The sequence below is a fragment of the Urocitellus parryii genome, chromosome 6 (assembly GCF_045843805.1).
Source record: "Urocitellus parryii isolate mUroPar1 chromosome 6, mUroPar1.hap1, whole genome shotgun sequence".
Classification (NCBI taxonomy): domain Eukaryota; kingdom Metazoa; phylum Chordata; class Mammalia; order Rodentia; family Sciuridae; genus Urocitellus; species Urocitellus parryii.
Window position 1 is genome coordinate 73314514 of NC_135536.1, and position 20763 is coordinate 73335276.

The 20763-nt window shown below is 37.7% G+C and overlaps 1 protein-coding gene and 1 pseudogene across 1 annotated transcript in view; one reads left to right on the forward strand and one right to left on the reverse strand.

Moving 5' to 3' along the window:
- The window catches only part of LOC113179483 (hippocampus abundant transcript-like protein 1), a 45514-nt pseudogene extending 41843 nt beyond the window's left edge, over positions 1–3671 (reverse strand).
- Positions 1–20763, forward strand: part of Armh4 (armadillo like helical domain containing 4) — a 115282-nt gene that overhangs the window by 2249 nt on the left and 92270 nt on the right. Inside the window, exons 2-4 of the mRNA XM_026384130.2 lie at positions 7200–8600; positions 12834–13070; positions 14942–15145. Coding sequence (XP_026239915.2) covers positions 7256–8600; positions 12834–13070; positions 14942–15145 — 1786 coding nt within the window. The 5' untranslated portion in view covers positions 7200–7255. The remainder of the gene's footprint in view (positions 1–7199; positions 8601–12833; positions 13071–14941; positions 15146–20763) is intronic.

Below are 20763 nucleotides of genomic sequence, written 5' to 3' on the forward strand. Positions count from 1 at the left end.
ACATTTCTGTATTTTGAGGGACATGCATATCAGCACCACAGTAACATGGTTAATATTGCATACTTATTTTTTCAAACTGCTTTCATGTCTATTCTCATTTTTTTTTGTTTTGCCCTTAACTCTTTGAAGAAAATAGAATGAGCATTATTATTATTGTTTAGCATGAGCATTATTATCTCTATTTTTGTCACAAGAAAATTGAGCTTTAGTGATTTGCCTAAGGTAGAGCTGGAACTTGAAGCCTATTTTTTTTAATACCTTCAAGTCCTGCTTCTTTTGACACAGAGAGGATAATGTTGTAAGGGTGATTAAGCATGGACACCTTCATTTATTTACATAGTTAAACTATAGAGACTAAAGCTGGTGGGCACAATATGGAGAACTTAGCTGTGATCTGTAGGGAGGGGAAAGCACTTTGTTGGTGTTGAACCAAGCATACTTCTCTGCTTTCCTCCTGGGGGACCATATTTTCTTTGTGGTTACTCCATTTTCCCTCTTCCACTGTGATGGAAAATGCTGCTGAAAGGATCATCTGTCATTCCAGCTATTTAATTTATAGTGAAGGATGGTTGCAGCCCAGATCTTAGAGCCATTATAATAGACCAGTGACAGTTGTCAATAGCATGGTGAATCAGAGAGCGGTGTCTTAATGCCATGTGCCACAGCTGGGTTTATAGGGTTTACAGTCTTGATAAGTTCAGGTTTAGACAAATGGACTAGTATTGGCAATGAGAATCTTAGGATTAAAACAAGACAAGATACGGCAGTGACAAAGGGATCATTGAGAATCAAGAAAAGGACACATGGGAAAGATTATTAAGACACCAGCCAAGGAGAGGAGTGTTCTTTTTGCTCATCAAAGAATCTCTGATTGGGTTTTGAAAGGTATGGTGGTAATTGAAAAGCAAGTTCATCTGAAGCTCTGAGACTTGTTGCCTGAGACTGCTGATCTATTGTGTGTGTGTGTGTGTGTGTGTGTGTGTGTGTTGTGTGTGTGTGTGTGAGAGAGAAGTAAACTCTGAAAACCTAAAATACAGCAGAAAATTAGAATATACCAATTATTGCTGTTATTAAAATGACACATTCAGTAAATAACCAAAATCAATCATGTGTTGAACGAAACAGTTATAAAAGGTTAGACCATGAAATGTTATTGACAGTCTTACCATAAAACACTTGTTTTCCCATCCTTTAATGATTATTTATATTCACTAGTCCAGCAAATATTTATTGAATACCTCCTCTCTCTACCTACCATTGTTAATAATTATAGGGCTAACAGAGGAAGCTCAGAGACGGGTGTTTATGTGGAAGGAACACAATCTTAATTGAGGTGACAAGACTTGATGATTTGTGGTAGAGGAGCAGGGAGAAGGTGGGAAGAGAATGCACCAGGCATTTTTGTGACAGCAGTTCTGTTGGGGGCAAGGGTTTGCATATTCGAGGTAAAGAAGAAAAAGGGGTGTTGGGGCTAATGTAGTGGTATGAGCAAAGTTTAGGAGCCTGAACTGAGTGTGGCATTTAAGAGGGGACTGTACCTGGCTGGGGATGGTACTTGTACTTGGCACTGGTGGTGTGAAATTTATTTAATAGATATGGTATTTGGGAATTGTAAGTTTGGGGATATTATATGATGTGTTTTGGGAAGGCAACAAATTGAGGTGGTAAAAGCAGGGACCTTGAAGTCTGACGGAATCCAAAAGAACAAAAATAGACGCTATCACTTAAGTGAATTATGCTCTGTGCCTGTAGATTTACCATCTAAAAAAATGGGGGATCATGGTAGTACCTACCTTATCAGGTTGTTGTAAGAATTAAATGATTTTCATAGTCAGGTCTAACACTTGGCCCATGGCATCTGTCAAAGCGTAGTCATTTTGATTGATTATTGTCATTTTTATTCTGAAGAATAAACCATCTGGACTGTATAAAATGGGTAAGAGAGGAGAGAGTGTGGACACGGTCACCCATTAAGATACAATTAAGTTAATGACAATCCAATGAGGTGACTCGAAGGGATGATTCCAAGAGACATTATGGGGGAAGGACTCACAGAAGTTGTGAATCGAAAATGTAAAAGAGGAGTTCAAGCTGACATCAAGGTTCAGATGAAGAAGATGGTTATGTTTGAGGTGGCATTCAAGTCGATGCTGTCTCTGAAAGAAGAAGAAAGAGCTGGAACTTGAAGGTCATCTGTCGGTATATCAGAGTTGTAGATGTGTTTCTACTGCTGTCCCTACAGACTGTCTTTTCTAGTTCTTTTACAGTTCAGGCTTTGCTTTGAATTGCGTGGAGAAGGAGAAGATGGCCTCAAATATTTGAAGGTAGCAAAGCTTGCATTCATCCCTACTATCTTTCCTAGCAATGAAAATCAGATTAGGTATCTTTCCTCACCCCACAGCAGCTATTTACAATATTTGTTTTATCATAAGAAAGGAAAAGCAGATTGTCACCAGTTTACTGTACAGCCCTCCTGCATCCTGAGAACCCTTAAGGCAGTATTCATGTGCCTTATATATTATACATGAAACTCTGTTTACCTTGGAGAGAGTAGCTTTGTCATCAGTGATGAGAATGGTTCAACATGCTGTTTTCCCCTTTGTGTCTTCAGTTTGGTAGTACACTGATATAGCGTTATCCATTTCAGTTGGAAAAACACTGATCAAGTATTTAGAAAATCTGAATATGTCCAAGACTAAAACTGTATTTTTTTTTTATGTCGTCTTTCATTTGTCTTTGAAACTTGAATATGCCTGGACTTGACAAAGAAACAGACTCTGGACTGTATCTGTTTAAGATTGTCAAAGATAACGCTTGACAGAGAGCTTATCTGCCCACTGGTGGCAAAATGCAATAAATTGTTCAAGGCCTGCCAAGCCATTAGGATACCTTGATAGTGAATGACAGACACAGTGCTACTGACTTGCTCTGAAGGGGATGCTTTTAAAAGCTATTTGAAGCTAATATCCACTATCAGAAACTTGGTTTGAGTTTATTTATATGAATTAATTTGCCTTGACAGAGAGAGGGAAGAGAAAGCAGCATCCAAAGACACAGCATGAAGGAAAAGAAAGAAAAGTGTTCTTTTTGTTTGCTTGTTAAATATTCTTATGACTAAGTTAATTTAAGACACAGAATTCAAATAAGCAATGAAATCTTCCTTCTTTCCACCTCTCGCAGCGAAGCAGGCTCTAGACATTCATCTGTTTGTTCAGCCAATATTTACTAAGCATTTCCTCTGTGCTGGGCACTTGGCCACATAAGGTTTAAGCATTCTGCAAAAAAGAAAAATATGGTTGCAGATGGTTATTTAGGTTGAGGTTTATTGTCACTGAATTGACAATGCTCATTCTTTTCCTATTTGTTTTCTAATGTCATGCAGTTTCTATTGTGGGATTCCGAACTCGTGAGAGTGGCTAGGTGAACTTGCACTGGGCCTCGAAAGATGAAGAAAGACCTGGAGCTTGAAGGTCATCTGCCAATTTATCTGAGTTGCAGATGTGTCTCTTTCTGCCGTTCCTACAGGCTGTCTTTTCTCCTTTTAAAGTTCAGGCAATGCTTTGAATAGTGGGGAGAAGCAGCATATGGCCTCAATACATAGCTAGAAAAGGCTTGTGGTTCACCCTCACTTTTTCCGCTGTAATTGGATTTAGAAAGCAGGTGGCCGGCATTTAATCACAGAAGGAAAGTCTTTTAGAGCCATGGCAGAATTCCCTTTACACGAAACTCCTGAAACTCAAGATGCAGATGACAATAAGACCTTGAAGAAAAATTCTCTTCTGGAAAGGCAATTGGGGCTATATTCAAGCTTATTCTTTGTTCCCTTTCCCCTCAATCTGATTTATTCATAAAATTCTTCTCTCAGCCCATATGACTGCAAAACATAAAATGTGCACCACCTGCTCAGTCATGTGGTTGTCTTACCTCCTGGATGGCAGAATTGGGGAAATATTTGTATTTCCATTTTATGTCATATAGCTATGAAAATAGAATCATGAAGGTAGAGGAGGTTTCAAAGATTTTTTTGCTTAGCTCCTGGTTGTTTTTAGAGGAGAAGCTGAAGTTACTTGTCCAGGATCACATATGGCAAGTTTTTAAAACAAGAAGGCTAAAATTCAGAAATCATTGTTCTGATGCCAGTCTATGTTCATCTAAACTTCATGATGGTCTGGTTTTTTTCAGTTTTTTAAAAATATTATTTAGCTGTCAATGGATCTTTATTTTATTTATTTATATGCCATGCTGAGAATCGAACCCAGTGTCTCATACATGCTAGGCAAGCGCTCTACCACTGAGCCACAACCCCAGCTCCCTTTTCAGGTTTTTATACAGAATCCCAGGATCATGTTGAACAAACTTTTAGTCCACACCTGTGATGTTTTGGGATGTTTAGCAAGATTTTATTGAATGAGCAAAGTATTTGTTCAGAAACAAAAAGATGTCTCAATAGAGCTAAAATTAACTAGAGAGATTTTTTTTTTTTTTTGGTAATGGGATTGAATCTATGGGCACTTTACCACTTATTTGTATCCCTAGGCCTTTGTATTTTTTATTTTGAGACAGGACCCACTAAGTTGCTGAGGCTTTTGCTAAATCACCCAGGCTGGTCTTGAACTTGCCATCAAGTAGCTGGGATTACAGGTGTGCGTCACTGTGCCGGATTGAAATGGACTGTACAGTTCCATAGTTCAACTTGTCTGTACAGACATTCAAAGGTGTAGGTTTCCTTTGCTGTGAACACACATGCTTCACAGCTCTCTCAAATGTTTTCCTTTTAAGGAAGAAAAGTAAAGGCAGTACGCCAAACACTACAGAGATCTGTTACCTGACTATGAACTGAGATGCCTTCTGGCTCATCTAAAATATACTGACTTGCCTTGGCACATGCTATTCCTTCTTTCTCAATTATTTTTTCCCATATTTTCTCCTTTTAAAATGATACTAGCACTGGGCATCGGGGTGCATGTCTGTAATCACAGCGGTTTGGGAGGCTGAGGCACAGAGATTGAAGTTCGAGGCCAACCTCAGCAATTTAGAGAAAGTCTAAGCAAATTAGTGAGACCCTATTTCAAAATAAAAAAATACAAAGGGCTGGGAATGTGATTCAGTGGTTAAAAGAAAAAATCCTCTGGGTTCAATCCCCCATGCCAAAAAAAAAAAAAAAAAATCCTAGCTACCTGTATATAAAGTAAAATTGTTTCAAACCCCTATTCTATCTCTGGAGAAACAGCATCCTTCTCACCACCTCTGGATTCTGTTTCTCCTAGTCACCTCTGGCTTCAATTTTCTTTTATTGTTGACTTTATGATCCTTGATAAGCTTTTCCTTTTATTTCATGTGGCGCCATGACAACTCATGACACCATTCTTTTCCCATATTTCCCCCAAACACTGGATTCAAGATTTCTGTATGGCAGACCATCCCCAAATTTAGTGACATAAGCAACAACTCTTCATCCTTTCATACCATTTCTGTGCATCAGGAATTTGAGAGTAGCTTAGCTGGGTGGTTCTGGCTAAAGATCTCTCAAGAAAGCTTGTTGGTGCTAGAAGACCTGGGGCTCCCAGATGGCTATTCAGGTGGTTGCGGAAGCTCAGCTCTGAATTCATGGATTCCTTTTTTCTCATATATATATAAATTCAGCCTTCTTTTGGTCTTTGCTGTCTAGATCATGCCCTGAGCACTTGACCTTTTTTCCGTCTTAAAAGGACCTTTCAGACTAAATGGGATAACGTGAGAAAGCTTTGAAATTCTAAAGGGGAAAAGGCCCATGAAAATGTGAATGTCTTTCACAAGTGCACATCATGAGCTTAACTTAGAGAGTTTAATGATTAGACATGAAAGAAGGGAAAGTGTAGCTTTTGTAAAGACAAGGTATTTACTTCAGAATTTCAATTCTTAGGTTTACTTTTCTAGAAAACCTGCAGTATCTTTGAGGTTTTTTTTTTTTTTTTCTTTTTTCCTTTTTGTCAGCTGGGGGATCAACATTTGAGAATTTTCCAATGATGGGAAGAGAAGGGGCCCTACTCAGCAAAAATAGATGACAAGAATGAGAACCCTTGGTTTTGGGGGGAAATTAGCAGTTTGAAGATAGTTTTAGTTGTAGCAAGAATATGAATAGTTTATTTGAAAGAATACAGTAAATCTTGCAGTAATGGTTATTCAGTAAGATGGCTAATTTTAAAATGTATTTTTTTCTAAAAATACGTTTATTTATATTGCTTATTTATTGTATTTTTTTCTGCCTTACAAATTTTGAAATATGAAGTTTTTGCCATAATTTTTATAGTTGTTTCAGAGAACAAGAAATGATTTAGCATTTTAAGGGTATTTTAATTGAAAGTCATCTAAATGTTTCTTTAAATTCTTGAAAGCAACTAATATCCAGCTTTTTATGATGATATTTTACAGGTTTTAAAACATACTTGTCTTAGCCCATTTGTACTGCTATAACAAAATACCGTAAGCTGGGGAACTTATATTCAATTCCCAGCATCAAAACAAAACCCCAAGCCCCAAACTGATTTCTCATAGTTTGGGAGGCTGTGAAGTTCAAGATCAAAGCACCAGCAGGTTTGATGTCCAGGTAGAGGGACTGGCCCATTGAAGGTACCTTTTCATGTGTTTTCACATGGGGGAAGAGGTGAGGGGGTGACTGGAGACTCTTTTGTAGTGGCACCAGGGCCATTCATCAGGGCTGTCTTCATGATCTTAGGACTTCCCAAAGATGATTAGATTTCACCATAATAATTTGAGGTGGGAGACACAAACATTCCAACAAGGGCAACACTTAAAAATTTCTATGAATGAATGTGTAACATCTACTTTATACATCCTGGACATATTGCTGTTTCTGAGTCATTTGACTACATGATTATTAGAAGATTAGGATAAGACATTGCAAATGTGACTTCAAGGGTAGTTTATTTCAAGTAGGTGTTTGAGAAACAATGAACTTCATACTTGAACTGTGTGTACTTTTTTCTAGGGAGCTTCAAGTTAAATGAGCTACAGAATTCAGCAGGGAAAAATGAACTGGGTTATCCATGTCCCAAGGGTTCAAAGAAATAGAACAGCCTTCTCTTACATACCTTCTCTGTGTGTGAAGTTAAGCATTATTTTACTTATGGTTTAAGTTAAAGGGACTTATTTACAAAATATATTTATATGACAGTTTGATATGCTTTATTTTTCTGCAGGACTCAATTACTGGAATTGTCAACTCTACCAATTTAAGGCACATTTCTCTTTCACTATGAGCAGACCAATTGTACTGAACATTTTTCTGGCTTTCTGTAGCCTTCTTTTTCTCAACTTTGCCACACAATGTCTGGCCTTCCCCAAAATGGAAAGAAGGGAGTTGGTACATGTTCGTGCAGAAGAATGGCAGCCTGAGAGGATGAACACAGATGACCTAGAAAACACCTCCATTACTCCGAAACAGACTCCTCAACTGGTGTTCTCTGAAGAAGATCAAATGGTAGTGTCAACAGGACCATCAGCAGTGCCAGTCAAAGAAGTACTCTTATTTAACAAAGAAACCCATCCCACAGGAACTGGACTCCAGCAGACTGACAGCCCTGGTCTTTCCATTGTCACTGAACCAGTGGTCCCAGCAGGTGACCAAGTGTTTGGTTCCAGCCAGCCGGAGAAAATGTCTCCTGAAAGCAGACTTTCCAAGATCATGTTAACTGTCCCTATCACTGAGACTGCTTCACTGAATACTGGCAAGAAGGAGGAACCCTTTAGCAGTACCAGCATTCAGCCCATTGCAGAAGGGACCACAGAAGCAACACCAGGTTTTGTGAAATATGTGAACCATCAACTGTTTGCAACTGAAAATCAGGATGGAGTTAGTCTGGGGGATTCACCTTCATCCCTTAAGAATGCTAAAGAAATGCTAACCACCAATCCAAGGACAGAGAAATTTGAAGCAGACATGGATCAGAGAACCACTTCTTTTCCTGGTGCTGAGTCTGGAAGCCTTCTGCTGGATGGGGAGAAGCTCCTGCAGAAGACGGCTGATCATACCCAGGCTACTGCCACCGAGCACTTGCTGGTGACTTCTGAGTATGCCCTGAGTGTTGGTTCAGAAACGGATAGCCTGCTGGGAGCCCCAGAAGTCACAGAAAGTGTCAGCAGAGCTGTTCCAGCTGCCTCTATCTTAAGTGATGAGTGGGATGATACCAAGCTGGAGAGTGTAAGCCAGATACGGACCCCAATGCTGGAAGACAATACAGACACTCAGGTGAGAATGGAGCCCTTGCAAACAGAGAGCCAGGAGGGGATGGAAGAGGGTCAGCCCTTGACAGAGGCTGCAGAAGTGTCTCCGGGGCTGTCTGAAGAGGAAACAGACATGGGGACAGCCCTGCTAATAGCGCAGGGGGAGAAGAAGTCACCCACCTTCATCGATCAAAGTTCCTTCACTCCCATAGGTCTGATGGAAGATTCCGAAGTTTTCTCTGTGCGCATGTTCCAAAATATGGGAGGTTTCGAGGAATCCACCAAGGAAAACAGTGCCATGTTTTTGTCAGAGACTACTGTGTCCATCTCAGAATATGAGTCTGAGGCATATCAGCTGTTGGGAAATGCATTGAAAGGTAAAAGAAAGAAAGAAAAAGAAACAAACAAACTTTGTTTAATTTGGCAATCTTTCAATTTGGTTTTATTTTTTTAAATATTTATTTATTTTTGTTGTTGTAGTTGGACACAATACCTTTATTTTATTTTTTGTGGTGCTGAGGATAGAACCCAGGGCCTTGCATGTGCTAGGCGAGCGTTCTACTGCTGAGCCACAACCCCAGCCCTGGTTTTATTTTTAATGGCAATTTAGAAATAGATTATTAAAGTTTAATGAATAGCTAAAGTATTCACATCAAATCAATGTGGTGGAGATTACACCAAACTATAACCCCTGCATATAGACAGACCAGGGGTCTATAACTGGGGATAACTTTGCCCACCCCCCACCCCTACTTCCTGCCCAATGGGACATTTAGCAATGTTTGGAGACTTTTTTAGTTTTTATAACTGAGGGTTGCTACTGGCGTTTAGCGGATAGAGGTCAAAGTTGTTGCAGAAACATCCTTTAGTACAGCACCCCCATCCCACCCTCAATAAGGAAGCATTCAAGGCAATATATTCATAGCATTGAGATTGAGAAACCCTGATATAGATGGATAGTTTCCCAACATTTTACAGTGAAATGTATAAATATACAAGAAAATGTGAAAATGTTAACTATATACTTAAATAGTGTAATAATGTAGATATTTATGTACTCATTGTTGTAAAATGTATTTGCATCTCTGATATTTCTTACAAAAAATCTTTAGGTAAGTATTTATCTCATGGTTTTAACCATATGAGTCCTGTGACTTTGTTTACCCACAAATAAATCATCCAGAAATAAGTGGGGTGTGGGCACATTGATCATCTGCTGACTTGATTCCACATTTCCTACTTTTTCTTGGCCTTTTCATCTGTGAATATGACAATCTGACAAACCTTATGTTTGTTTTTGATGGGCAATGTTTTTCTTTTATTATGTATAATTAGTCAGATAATAGTGTTGGGAAGGAAAAGCTTAGCATCGAATGCATTTGCTATTTCAAATTATTTTTGAACATGTACGATGTTTTACTTGAGCCAAGTAGCTCAATTAGTGGAAAATATCAAATTTATAATATGTTTTATAAAGTGTTATTGGGATTTAATTAGAATGATAGATCATTTGATAAGTGATAAAAGGAAGATTTAATTTTATTTTTCTAATTCATTTTTTTCAAGACTGGAAGAACTGGTATACTATAAGTTTTCATAGAAACTTCCAAAAAATGTCTTGTAAATAGACTTTTTAGTGATGTTAAGAAAGTTGGGTTCACATAACTATGAAGATATTAGATATGACTGAACAAGAACATTACTTTAATTATCGGTAACATGTATAAGATGTTTCTGGAGCATTAAGTCAGCCCCAGATTATACATTGTGCAACTGAATCCATGATTCTTATGTACCAGTCTTGTATTAGCTTCTGTAGATAGAGGCTAAAAAGTAAAATGGATTTGATAATTATCTGATTATTTTGGTTATTGAATATGTTCCTTGGTTATAACCACTTCACTTAACTACAACCTTTTAACAGGCAACTTTTTTTATTCCCAGAGCAGAGCATGATATTTGGCCAATTGTAGGTGTTCAATAAGCATAAGTTCAGTGGCTATATAGAGACCCATTCAGACTGAGATCATTAGATTTGATTGCTTATCTTGTCCAAATCAAACAATTTTTCCGTGTTCTTTGTAGAGAGAGGAACAGTCAATTCCCTTAATTTTCTTGGTGTCTCAGAGTTAGAGAATATGAAAGTTGCTATTATACACAGCAGTAGTTATAGAATAACCATTTTTTCCTGTTTTCTGAATATTGTGTTTTTTTTTTTCTGAAGGAAATAATCCAAATGCCGATCACTTTAGGGCCCAAAGACCACTGAGGACATTATCTTTTTAAGGGTATGCAATGATTCCTTGGTGTTTTGGACATGATTAAGAGATGAGTACTTTGGGATTATAGTCAGTCCTCAGATTCAGCTGGTTCAACAGGAGATAAGGTTTAAAAAATATTCTATAGTGAGTATTATATTCTTTTTTTTCTCTACAGTAAGTAGGAAGAGTGGGAGATGTTGAGAAATTCCTATTACTGTTGAAAATTTCATTCCTATTTCTGGTTCTCTTCTTCAGCAGTTGTTGCTTGTTAAGATGCTATGCATTTTGATATTCTTGTTCTTCCATAAAACTATGAACATAGAGCCAGGCATGGTGCTACAATGCCTGTAATCCTGGTGGCTTGTGAGGCTAAGGCTGGAGGATCATGAGTTCAAAGCCGGCCTCTGCAACTTAGTGAGGCCTTAAGCAACTTAGTGAGACCCTATCTCTAAATAAAATATATGAAAACATGGGCTGGGGATGTGGCTCAGTGGTTGAGTGCCCCTGGGTTCAATCTCTATTACCCAAAACAAAAACAATAAAACAAAACAAAACAAAACAAAATGAAAAACAATTATGAACATAGGCTTTAGATGTATTTTTTACATGTTCTCCAAAATGTTCATTATGAATTCAAAATTGAGGATGATGGGAAGAACACATGCTACTTAAACTGACAAAACTGTATTATTGTTTTTCTTGTGGCAAACGGAGCATTGTCCTAGGTGCTGGAGATACCAAAGGGCAATGACTCCTGGCTGTCAGGAGATGCACAGTCTTAGTGGAAAAAGAGAGAAGAAGGAAAAATCTTAAACAATGGTATACAGAACAGATTCAAAACTCAAATAAGAGCTAACTCAATTCCCTTATTCCATAATCAGTTCTATCAAGAGTAAAAATATCTAGAATTCAAAAGAAAAAATAGTCCAAATTGGAAGGAAAGGAAGGACTTTTACCAAAAAGCATACACTGTTTTAAAGCAAATAAATTGTTTATTTTTTTTTAATTAAAGTAATGAGTTATAGCATGATGTCATTAGTGAAAACTTTCTTTGGCTACACCTATAATGTTGTTTTTTCATGTACAACTTATTGAACTTGTTTATATGCTATTTATTTAGAACAAGTATTTTAAGAAAGAGACAATAAGAAATTAAGACAATTAGAAATTAAGTAGATGCTAAGTAGTTGAAATTTCCAGCATAGACCCTCCCTAAGAAGATGGCAAGTCTTTGTCCTTATAGATAGTCTTTAATTATGTATTTAAGGAAAATGCAACATTGTAAAGAAGGTGGACCTGTGACAGATAAAGGCTCATTCTATATCTCTGTTTCATTCCCTTTTTGAATCTAAAAGCAAAGACAAATATTCTGCAGTGACCACTCCATTTCATTCCTTGGGCATAATTCACACAGTGGTTAAGAGGGCTGGCTGTGTAACTGCAGGCAGCTTCCTTAGGTTTTTCAAACTTAGGTTGTTCTGTAAATTGGGGCAATTTAGATGGTGTTTATTGAATAAATAATTTTTTGTTGTTTGTTAAGATGCTATGCATTTTGACATTCTTGTGTTTTACAAAGATTTAATCTTTTACAAAGATTAAATCTAATTTAATCTTTGTAACAACTCTATGAGATAGATACTGTTGTTATTCTCACTTTACAGTTGAGTAAACTCAAGGTTGAGATGTTAAGTATGTGATTAGGATCACAGCTAGTAAGTGACTGAGTGAGAATTCAGACCTAGGTAAACTGACTGGCCCATGTTTTGACCTATGTTATTACAGCTTCCGGAGAATAGTGTTATATCCACCTCCCCTTAGTACAAATGGGAGGAAAACATAAGATAATGCACACCTTGCACTTATTACTGTGTGTGTGGCTCATAATAGAAACTCAATAAACATGAGTTATTGTAATATTATTCCTTTATTTTAAAAGGCTGACTTCCCTTTCCTCTTCAGAAATGCAAATGTGAAAATTAATATACACAAATGCTTCTGAGAATTTTTTTAGCATAACTTAGTTCTGTATAATTTGTTTCTTAAAAAAACAATTATGTTAATATTCCAGTGTGGCTGGGAGGGAGCACAGCTGTTGATTTTCCTGCTTTGTTTTGGATTTTATTGTAGTTTTTCACATTAATTTCTCTATCTCTTCTTTAATTGATTCACAACTCCTGAAAGCAGCAGCAGTGACAACATTCATTCATTGGTCTTTTATTTATGAATTCTCCTTTATTTTTCCAAATTATGAAAGAGCTATCTGTCTCCCTGCTCCCTAATTTATTGATTACATAGTGAGCTTAAGGTATGGGAATTTAGCCTATTTTTAAATATTTTTCCCCTTTTAAGACATCGTCACTCAAGAGATGACAACAGCTACTCAAGAACCAGAAGCCACTTTATCCCTGGTGACACAAGAGCAGGTGACCAGAGACAGTGAAGAGACTGAGGAAGGCAAGGAGTCCCCCCTTCTTGCCTCTGATGTACCTGGTGTTACTCAGCTGTCCAGACAATGGGAGCCTCTGGCCACTACAGTGTCAACCACAGCCATCCCTTGGTCTCCCAAAGTTACCCCTGCTGCAGAAGGTAAGTGACAAGGAACAGAATGTGGCAGCTGACTCTATCACCAGCATATATGCATACACCCCACCTGGAAAGGTGGGTGAACTTTTTTTATTTGCAGAGAGATGGCACAGCCTAGAATACAGAGGGCTCATTTCCAAGTAAAATCTCCTGGTGGCTTACCTCTGGGTCCCTGGAAGGCTGGATCTCTTGACAACTGTCTCCTTCTTCTACAAGGCTGCTGTTAGGAGCCAGGGTAGGGAAAGTGAAAACAGCAAGGACCTGGGTGTGACTGTCACTAGCATTTTGTGGACTCAAGCCAGTTTCTTAACTTCTGTAAGAACTGTTTTGTTCATTTCTCAATAGTGCCTACTTATAGGTTATTTGGTAGATTTGAAATAATGTGTACAAAGTGCTTTCTGTATAGCAGGCTCCCAAATGCTCTCTCTCTCTCTCTCTCTTTTTTGTTTAATATTTATTTTTTAGTTGTAGGTGGACACAGTACCTCTATTTATTTATTTTTATGTGGTGCTGAGGACTGAACCCAGGGCCTCACACGTGCTAGGTGAACGCTCTACTGCTGAGCTACAACCCCAGCCCCTGCTCTCATCACTTAAGGGCAATGAAGTTTTCAAATCTGGCTGATTATCAGAATCATTTGGAAATTTTAACAGTTATTTTATTTATTTATTTATTTATTTATTTATTTATTTATTTATTTATTTTTATGGTGCTGAGGATTGAACTCAGGGCCTTATGTATGCGAGGCAAGCATTCTATCAACTCAGCTATATCCCTAACCCAATGATTATTATTTTAAAATTGTCATTTATGGATCTCTGTCTCATTATTTGTCCAAGTAAGGCTTACTTTTAAGTATTTATTGCGCTATTTTTAACAATGTAATAAATAATTTTAATCCTACTTCCTACTCGTCCACCACCTGCAAGCAAATAAAACAAAATGAAAAAACTAAGGCTTTGACAATAATCTACATGGAACCCCATGACTCTTTGCATCTCAACTTGTTCTTCTCCTGGCTGATAACTGTCTTCCTGAATCTTGTTTTCATAATTGCCCCCACTCTCTCCCCTCACCCCCAATTTTATTGCATCTATATTTTCTTCTATAAGTAAACATTTAAACATCTTAGAAATTGTTTATTTATTTATTTTTGGTACTGGGGATTAAACCCTGAGGCACTTTACCATTAAGCTACATCCCCAGCATTTTTTTTTTTTTTTTTTTTGTGGTGCTGGGGATTGAACCCAGCCATTTTTATTTTTCATTTGGAGGTAAAGTCTTGCTAAATTGCTGAGGCTGGCCCTGAACTTGTGATCCTCTTGCCACAGCTTCCTGAGTTATTGGGATTACAGGTATGCACCCCCACATCTAGCATAATTTTTAGAAAAAAAATTTGCTTTTAATTTTATAAGAGAAAATTGTTCGACAGATGAACTTTTGGGGCTCACAGTTTTTACTTAATATTCTGTGACTAATATCTTCTTCTTGCAGTTCTTTTCTTCAAGGACGGATAACATCCCACCATGGAAATCCATCAGTTTATTCATCCAATCATGTATCTTAATACATTTCTGTTAAATTTTCTGCCTTTGGTAATAGATTGTGCACAATCCTGCAATAGAATAGATGAAAGATTTAAAATTTAAAAACGAAGTTTTGATTTGAGGCAATGTATTATCCTGGTGTTTGTTGTGGACAGTAGGATTTACATGAAATGGTAGGGGGAGCTGGTCTAAATACTGAACTTACTGTGTGTGAGATATTGGTTTTGTTAATCATTTCTTGCCTAAAAGGTGAAAGCACATGTTTACATTTTCCATAATGCATGATGATCATCTTGTGGGTCAAGTCCTATCTCTTGTGTTTGGCAGACCTAACAGACACAGTCACTGGGCCGAGTGAGGATCTGGCACTAGTTTTGGGCTCTCTGGTGACACCCCCTGGAATAATGGTGGAAGCGCCCAGCATTTCTCCAACGTTTCCTGCTTTGGAGGCATCATCTGAGAGAACAGTTCCATCCCTGAGTGGCACTAATACAGCTGCCTCATATGGCCTGGACCAACTTGAATCTGAAGGTATCCCTGCTTTGAATGGAATCTTTCTCAGGGTGGATTGAGTGAGAATCTGAGGAAATGTTTTTGAGAAAAGATTAAGTAGAAGTGTATTCAGTCGGCAGGGCAGCTCAGGAGTTGGTAGACTCTGGCCTAGCCAAATCTGGCCTAGCCAAATCTGGCCTGTTATCTGCTTTTGTATGGTCTGTAAGCAAAGAATGGTTTAAAAAATATTTAAATGACTGAAAAAAATATCAAAATAAGAAGAATATTTTGTGACATGTAAAAGTTATATAAAATTCAAATTTTGATATTCATAAATAAGTAAGGCTGGATTAGAACACAGTCAGGCTCATTTATTTATGTGTTGTCTATGGCTACTTTGTATCATGGCAGCAGAATTGAGAAGTTGTTATAGAGACTAAGTGGCCCAGAAAGCCCAAAACATTTAAAATATAGCTCTTTACAGAACAAGTTTACAATCTCAGGTATACATCAGTGATTTACAACTGCTGTTGAACATTAGAATTACCTTGGAGGCTTTTCATAAATGTCAATGCTTGAGTCTCTCTCACAGTGATTCAGGTTAAATTGGTATAGGGTAGAATCTGGCATCAACATTTAAAAAGAGTACCTGAGAAGAATCCAATTTTTAGGCAGGATTAAGAATACTTGGTTTAAATGAAAAAGATGAATTTCCTCACTAAATGTCCTTGGATGGAAATTTTATTGTCTATATTTTTTAAAGATTATGTGTTATTTATTTATTTATTTTTAGTTGTTGATGGACCCTTTATTCATTTATTTATATGTGGTGCTGAGAATTGGACCCAGTGCCTCACACATGCCAGGCAAGTGCTCTACCACTGAGCCACAACCCCAGCCCCTGTCTGTGGTTTTTTAACAACATTGTTCTGTTGATGCTGGGTTATGCCCTCATAGGTAAGTGTATTCTTGTATTAGTCAGCTTTCTATCTTTGTGATAATATTCCCAAGAAAATCCACTTAGAGAAATAAATGTTTATTTTGGCTCATGGTTTTAGAGATTCAGTCTGAGGTCTCTTGGCCAAATTGCTATGGGCCTGTGATGAGGGAGAACATCATGGCGGGGAGCACATGACAGAGCAGAGCTGCTTATCTCTTGTTAGTTGTGAAGCAGAAAGAGAAAAAGAGAGGGAGGGGAGGGACACGATACACCCTTCAAGGACATGCCACAGTGACCTATTCCTCCAACTAGACCCCACCTCCTAAAGTTTCCAATACCTCCCAATAGCCCCAGCAGTTGGGGACTAGACTTTTAATTCATGAACTTTTTTTTTTTCTTTTTTGTCTCTGGGGATTTAAACCAGGGATGCTTCTACCACTGAGCTACATCCCTGGCTGTTTTTATTTTTTATTTTGAGACAGATCTCACTGAGTTGTCTAGGCTGGCCTCAAACTTGCAATCCTCTTGCCTCAGCTTTCTGGGGATATAGGTGTAAGCTACCACGCCCAGCAGTACATGCGACACTGGGGGACATTCCAGACCTATACTACAATTCTCCTATTTCTCCAATAGGCAGGCTTTTGATGTACTAAGACTGAGAACTTCATGCCAAATTACACTTTCCAAGACTTTGGGTTTGAGCATGAAAAAGATAGTTGGAACACAGCACATCAACCACACAAGATTAGAAATATAAACCATAGTGATGTAATGACTGTAATCAGCATTTTGATAGGTGAAGAATACCTGGCTGGAGTTGTAAAATGCCCAGAGAACTGTCATATAGGTAAACTAGTTAAGTAAGCTCTAGGGCACTAAATTAACCACATGTTTGATGCAGTAATGACACATATGTATGTGTTATCTACTGTGGGAAAGGTGGCTTAGCTAGGTTTGCAGGAGACTTTGTTGCAGATTTTCAGGGTAATACTGATAATGTGCTCACAGAGAAATATGACACTTTAAGAAAAGCGTGGAGAATTCCACTGTAGAATACTGAGTTAAGAAATGGACCAAAACGGGCTCAGAGGCTAATGCCTCTTGCACTCCACATGAAGATAAATACCATCTGACTTTGATTTTAGTGTGTCATATATCTGTCTGCTCTCCTTGATGCCATCTGGAAAAAGCAGGTTTCCTCAAATTAACCTGAGTTAAAGATGACAGCTCTAGTTGGCAGAGCTCATTAAATCACAGGGAAAAATTATATTTGTGAATAATCTATACTTGTGAAACTGCAGTGATTTTCTAAATTTAGTAGGATGATGGCAGTTGTATTGAAATATGTTAGAATTTTCCTGGTGTGCCTAAGATGTCCTGGGGCTTTAGTTCTTTTCTTCTACACAGTTCCATTTCAACTTCTTTTTGAGAACATATTTTGTCAGTTTTTGATCTAAATTATGATCCTTGTCAAGGCTTCTGAAAGACATTTTTGGTTAAAAGTTATTCTTCCTGCTACGTTGTGGGGCTTAACGTTTGGAAAGAGCACATAATTTTCTCTAAATGGTGTACAGGGTGTGCAATTTATGTTTAATTAGTCTGTATTAATATTGTCACAATTAATTTATGCTGGTGAATCTAATGCTTGGAAAGCTGAAGAGAGTGCACTTATTTAAACAGATAACCCTACTGTACACTGGTATTTTTTTCACTTAGTCCAGGATTATAAATACAGTTTGAGGTGTTGACTGCTTGAAGCATTTATTTTTTGCTGTACTTGGAATTAAACCCAGGACCTCAAGCAAGCTAGGCAAGCAGTGTACCACTGAGCCACATCCTCAGCCCCAAGGGGCTTAAGCATTTTAATCTACTGTAGGATTATATCCAGAGGAAGAGAGTTTATTTTTATCCAGAACAAAATATTACTTATGTCAAGTTATCTTTAGTTTCCTTTCAAGTTTTAATCTCTGTGATGTGTTGACAAAGGACATAGAAGTCTTTCATTTAAGATGTGTGTTTTATTATGTCATTAATGTCTTTATATGTTATCTTAATGTCTTCCTTCCCACTAGGGGAACATTTCTTCAGGGAATGAAGTATTTTTTCTCAATGGGATATGGAAGGGGACATGCCCTTGTTAGATACCAGACACCCATGGACAGAGAACCTTTGTGGAAATTTCTGAATCCACTGTCCTGTTTATCCTCTAGATAAAATTAACAGTCCAAATCAGTCTAAAAATTATAACTGCTGCCCTGTCTTCTTTCCATCTCTCTAACATGATGACTGAAAGGGTAGATTAATTTCCCAGGGCTGCCATAACAAAGTGCACAAACAGGATGGTTTAAAATAAAAGAAATTGCCGGGCGTGTTAGTGCATACCTGTAATCTCAGCGGCTTGGGAGGCTGAGGCAGGAGGATTGCGAGTTTCAAAGACAGTCTCAGCAATGGCAAGGCGCTAAGCAACTCAGTGAGACCCTGTCTCTAAATAAAATTAAAAATAGGGCTGGAGATGTGGATCAGTGGTTGAGTGTCCCCGAGTTCAATCCCTAGTAATGTGCCCCCCTGCAATAAAAAAAAAATTAAAAAATTACAGAAATTTATTCTTGGGCAGGTCTGAAGGCTGGAGACTCCTGAATCTAGGGATAGGCAGGGCTATGCTCCCTTCAAAACCTCTAGGGTTGGATATGCCCTTGTCTCTTCTAGCTTCTGGGAGCTCCAGATGTTCCATATCTTGTGTCAGCATAACCCTGTCTCTTTCCACAGCCATCTCCTCTCTGGGTCTGTATTCCAGTTTCCCTAGTTTTTATAAGAACATCAGTCATTGGATTACTGTCCACCCTAATGACCTTATCTTAACTTGATTACATCTGCCAAGACCCTATTTTCAAATAAGGTCAGTTCACAGCTATAACTGGTCAGGACTTGAGCACATCTTTTTTGGGGGTGCAATTCAACACATAACAGGGTTCCAAAGAGTTTTCCAGCTGTTTTTGAAGGTAGATGTGCTCTGCCTTTGGAACACCCACCTGAGTGCTGTGAATTGGTAGAGTGGGAGAGGTTTGGGTGTGTTTTACATTTATTAGTCACTGAAGACAGCCTCTGTAAGTGTGTGTCACCTTGTACATATTTCATCACGTTTTTTACCTTGTCAGCAAAAATGTAGTTTGATTTTTGAAGGGATAATGGTTTATTTTTCACCTTGCCTGAAACATTTTACTTCATTGTATGAATAAATATTTTCAAGACAATGGAAAGTGCATTCTACTAGGTCTCTATTAATCATTTTTGAAATACAAACATGTCATCAGTGCTCTATTTTTTTATTCAAAATGGGGTAATGACAAATTTTATATATGTATTTATTTATTTGTTTATAAATGAATAAACTAACTTTTAGGCATAATCTCTCTATAAGTTGATTTCCTTCTCTTGTTGAATTTCCTTCTCTTGTCATTCTCTGGACAAAATGCCAATTTAAAATTTCAGATTACTTTTCTTTTGGGTACCAGAGATTGAACTCAGGGGCACTGGACCACTGAGCCACATCTCCAGTCCTATTTTGTATTTTTATGTAGAGACAGTCTCACTGAGTTGCATAGTGCTTCACTTTTGCTAAGACCATTCTACTGCCTTAGCCTCCCGAGCTGCTGGAATTACAGGCTGTCACCAGTGCACCAGGCATTAGATTACTTTTGAAACATAGTTGGAACACACTTTCTTCTTCTTTTTTTTGTTAACTGTCTATAAAGTATTTTAATACTAATATCAAGTGGAATAGGGCTTAACAATATCTTTTGTTTAAAGAAGTTTCACTTTCTGTGTATTAGAAATCCAACAGAGGTTATCTATTTGTTCTGTTTTTTTTTTTGTATACTCCCATGGAAGATGGAAATTCATCTGTGCTATAAAATTTTAACAATAATCCTATAGGAAAAAGGATATCAGGGTTCAGGGATGTAGCTTAGTGGCAGAATGCTTGCCTAGCATGCATAGATTCCTGGGTTTGAATCTCAGCACAGCAAAAAGCAAAGCAAAATAGAACAAAATAGTCCCCCAAACTCCAAACCAAAAAACCCAAACAATTCAATATTCAGAAAAATCTAATGGGGATCTATTTGCACCAGGTAGTAGGTTTCTAAGAATGTGTGGGAGATAGGAGTACAAACAGAGATTTCTCAGTTTTGTACTTAAGTCTTTGATCTTCCCCCTCACCCCTGTCTTAATATCTGGAAAGGGAAAACCACCTGGTGCTCGCCATGGTGCTGAAAAAATATACAGGAAGATGAATTTGATTGTACTCTCTCAGGATGACTCTGGTTTGTTTATTGTTCTGTTACAAGAGAAGAGGAAATTCGATTGTTTCAGAAACCATGACTCCTTGGTCTGATTGGTTCTATTTACTATCTTTCTGTGAGTATAAGTGTTGGGTGTTGAGGCCCATGTGATTATCCCAAACTATTCCCATTCCCTCCCCTGTTTCAAAAGTCCCATTTATTACAGACTGATACTAGTTGACTCATACTTACTGGGAGATTAATTATTTTTTAACATAAGAAGAGATTTAATTCTTGGAATCAGAGAAGCCATAGCTAACTTTAAGAAATGCCTTTTAAATAAATATAAGACCAAATATATTCTTCAATTTTGTTTTTTTTTCTTTTCTGACCATTTTTTTTTCTTGCCTTTAGCAAACTGTTTTGGCTGTCTTTATATT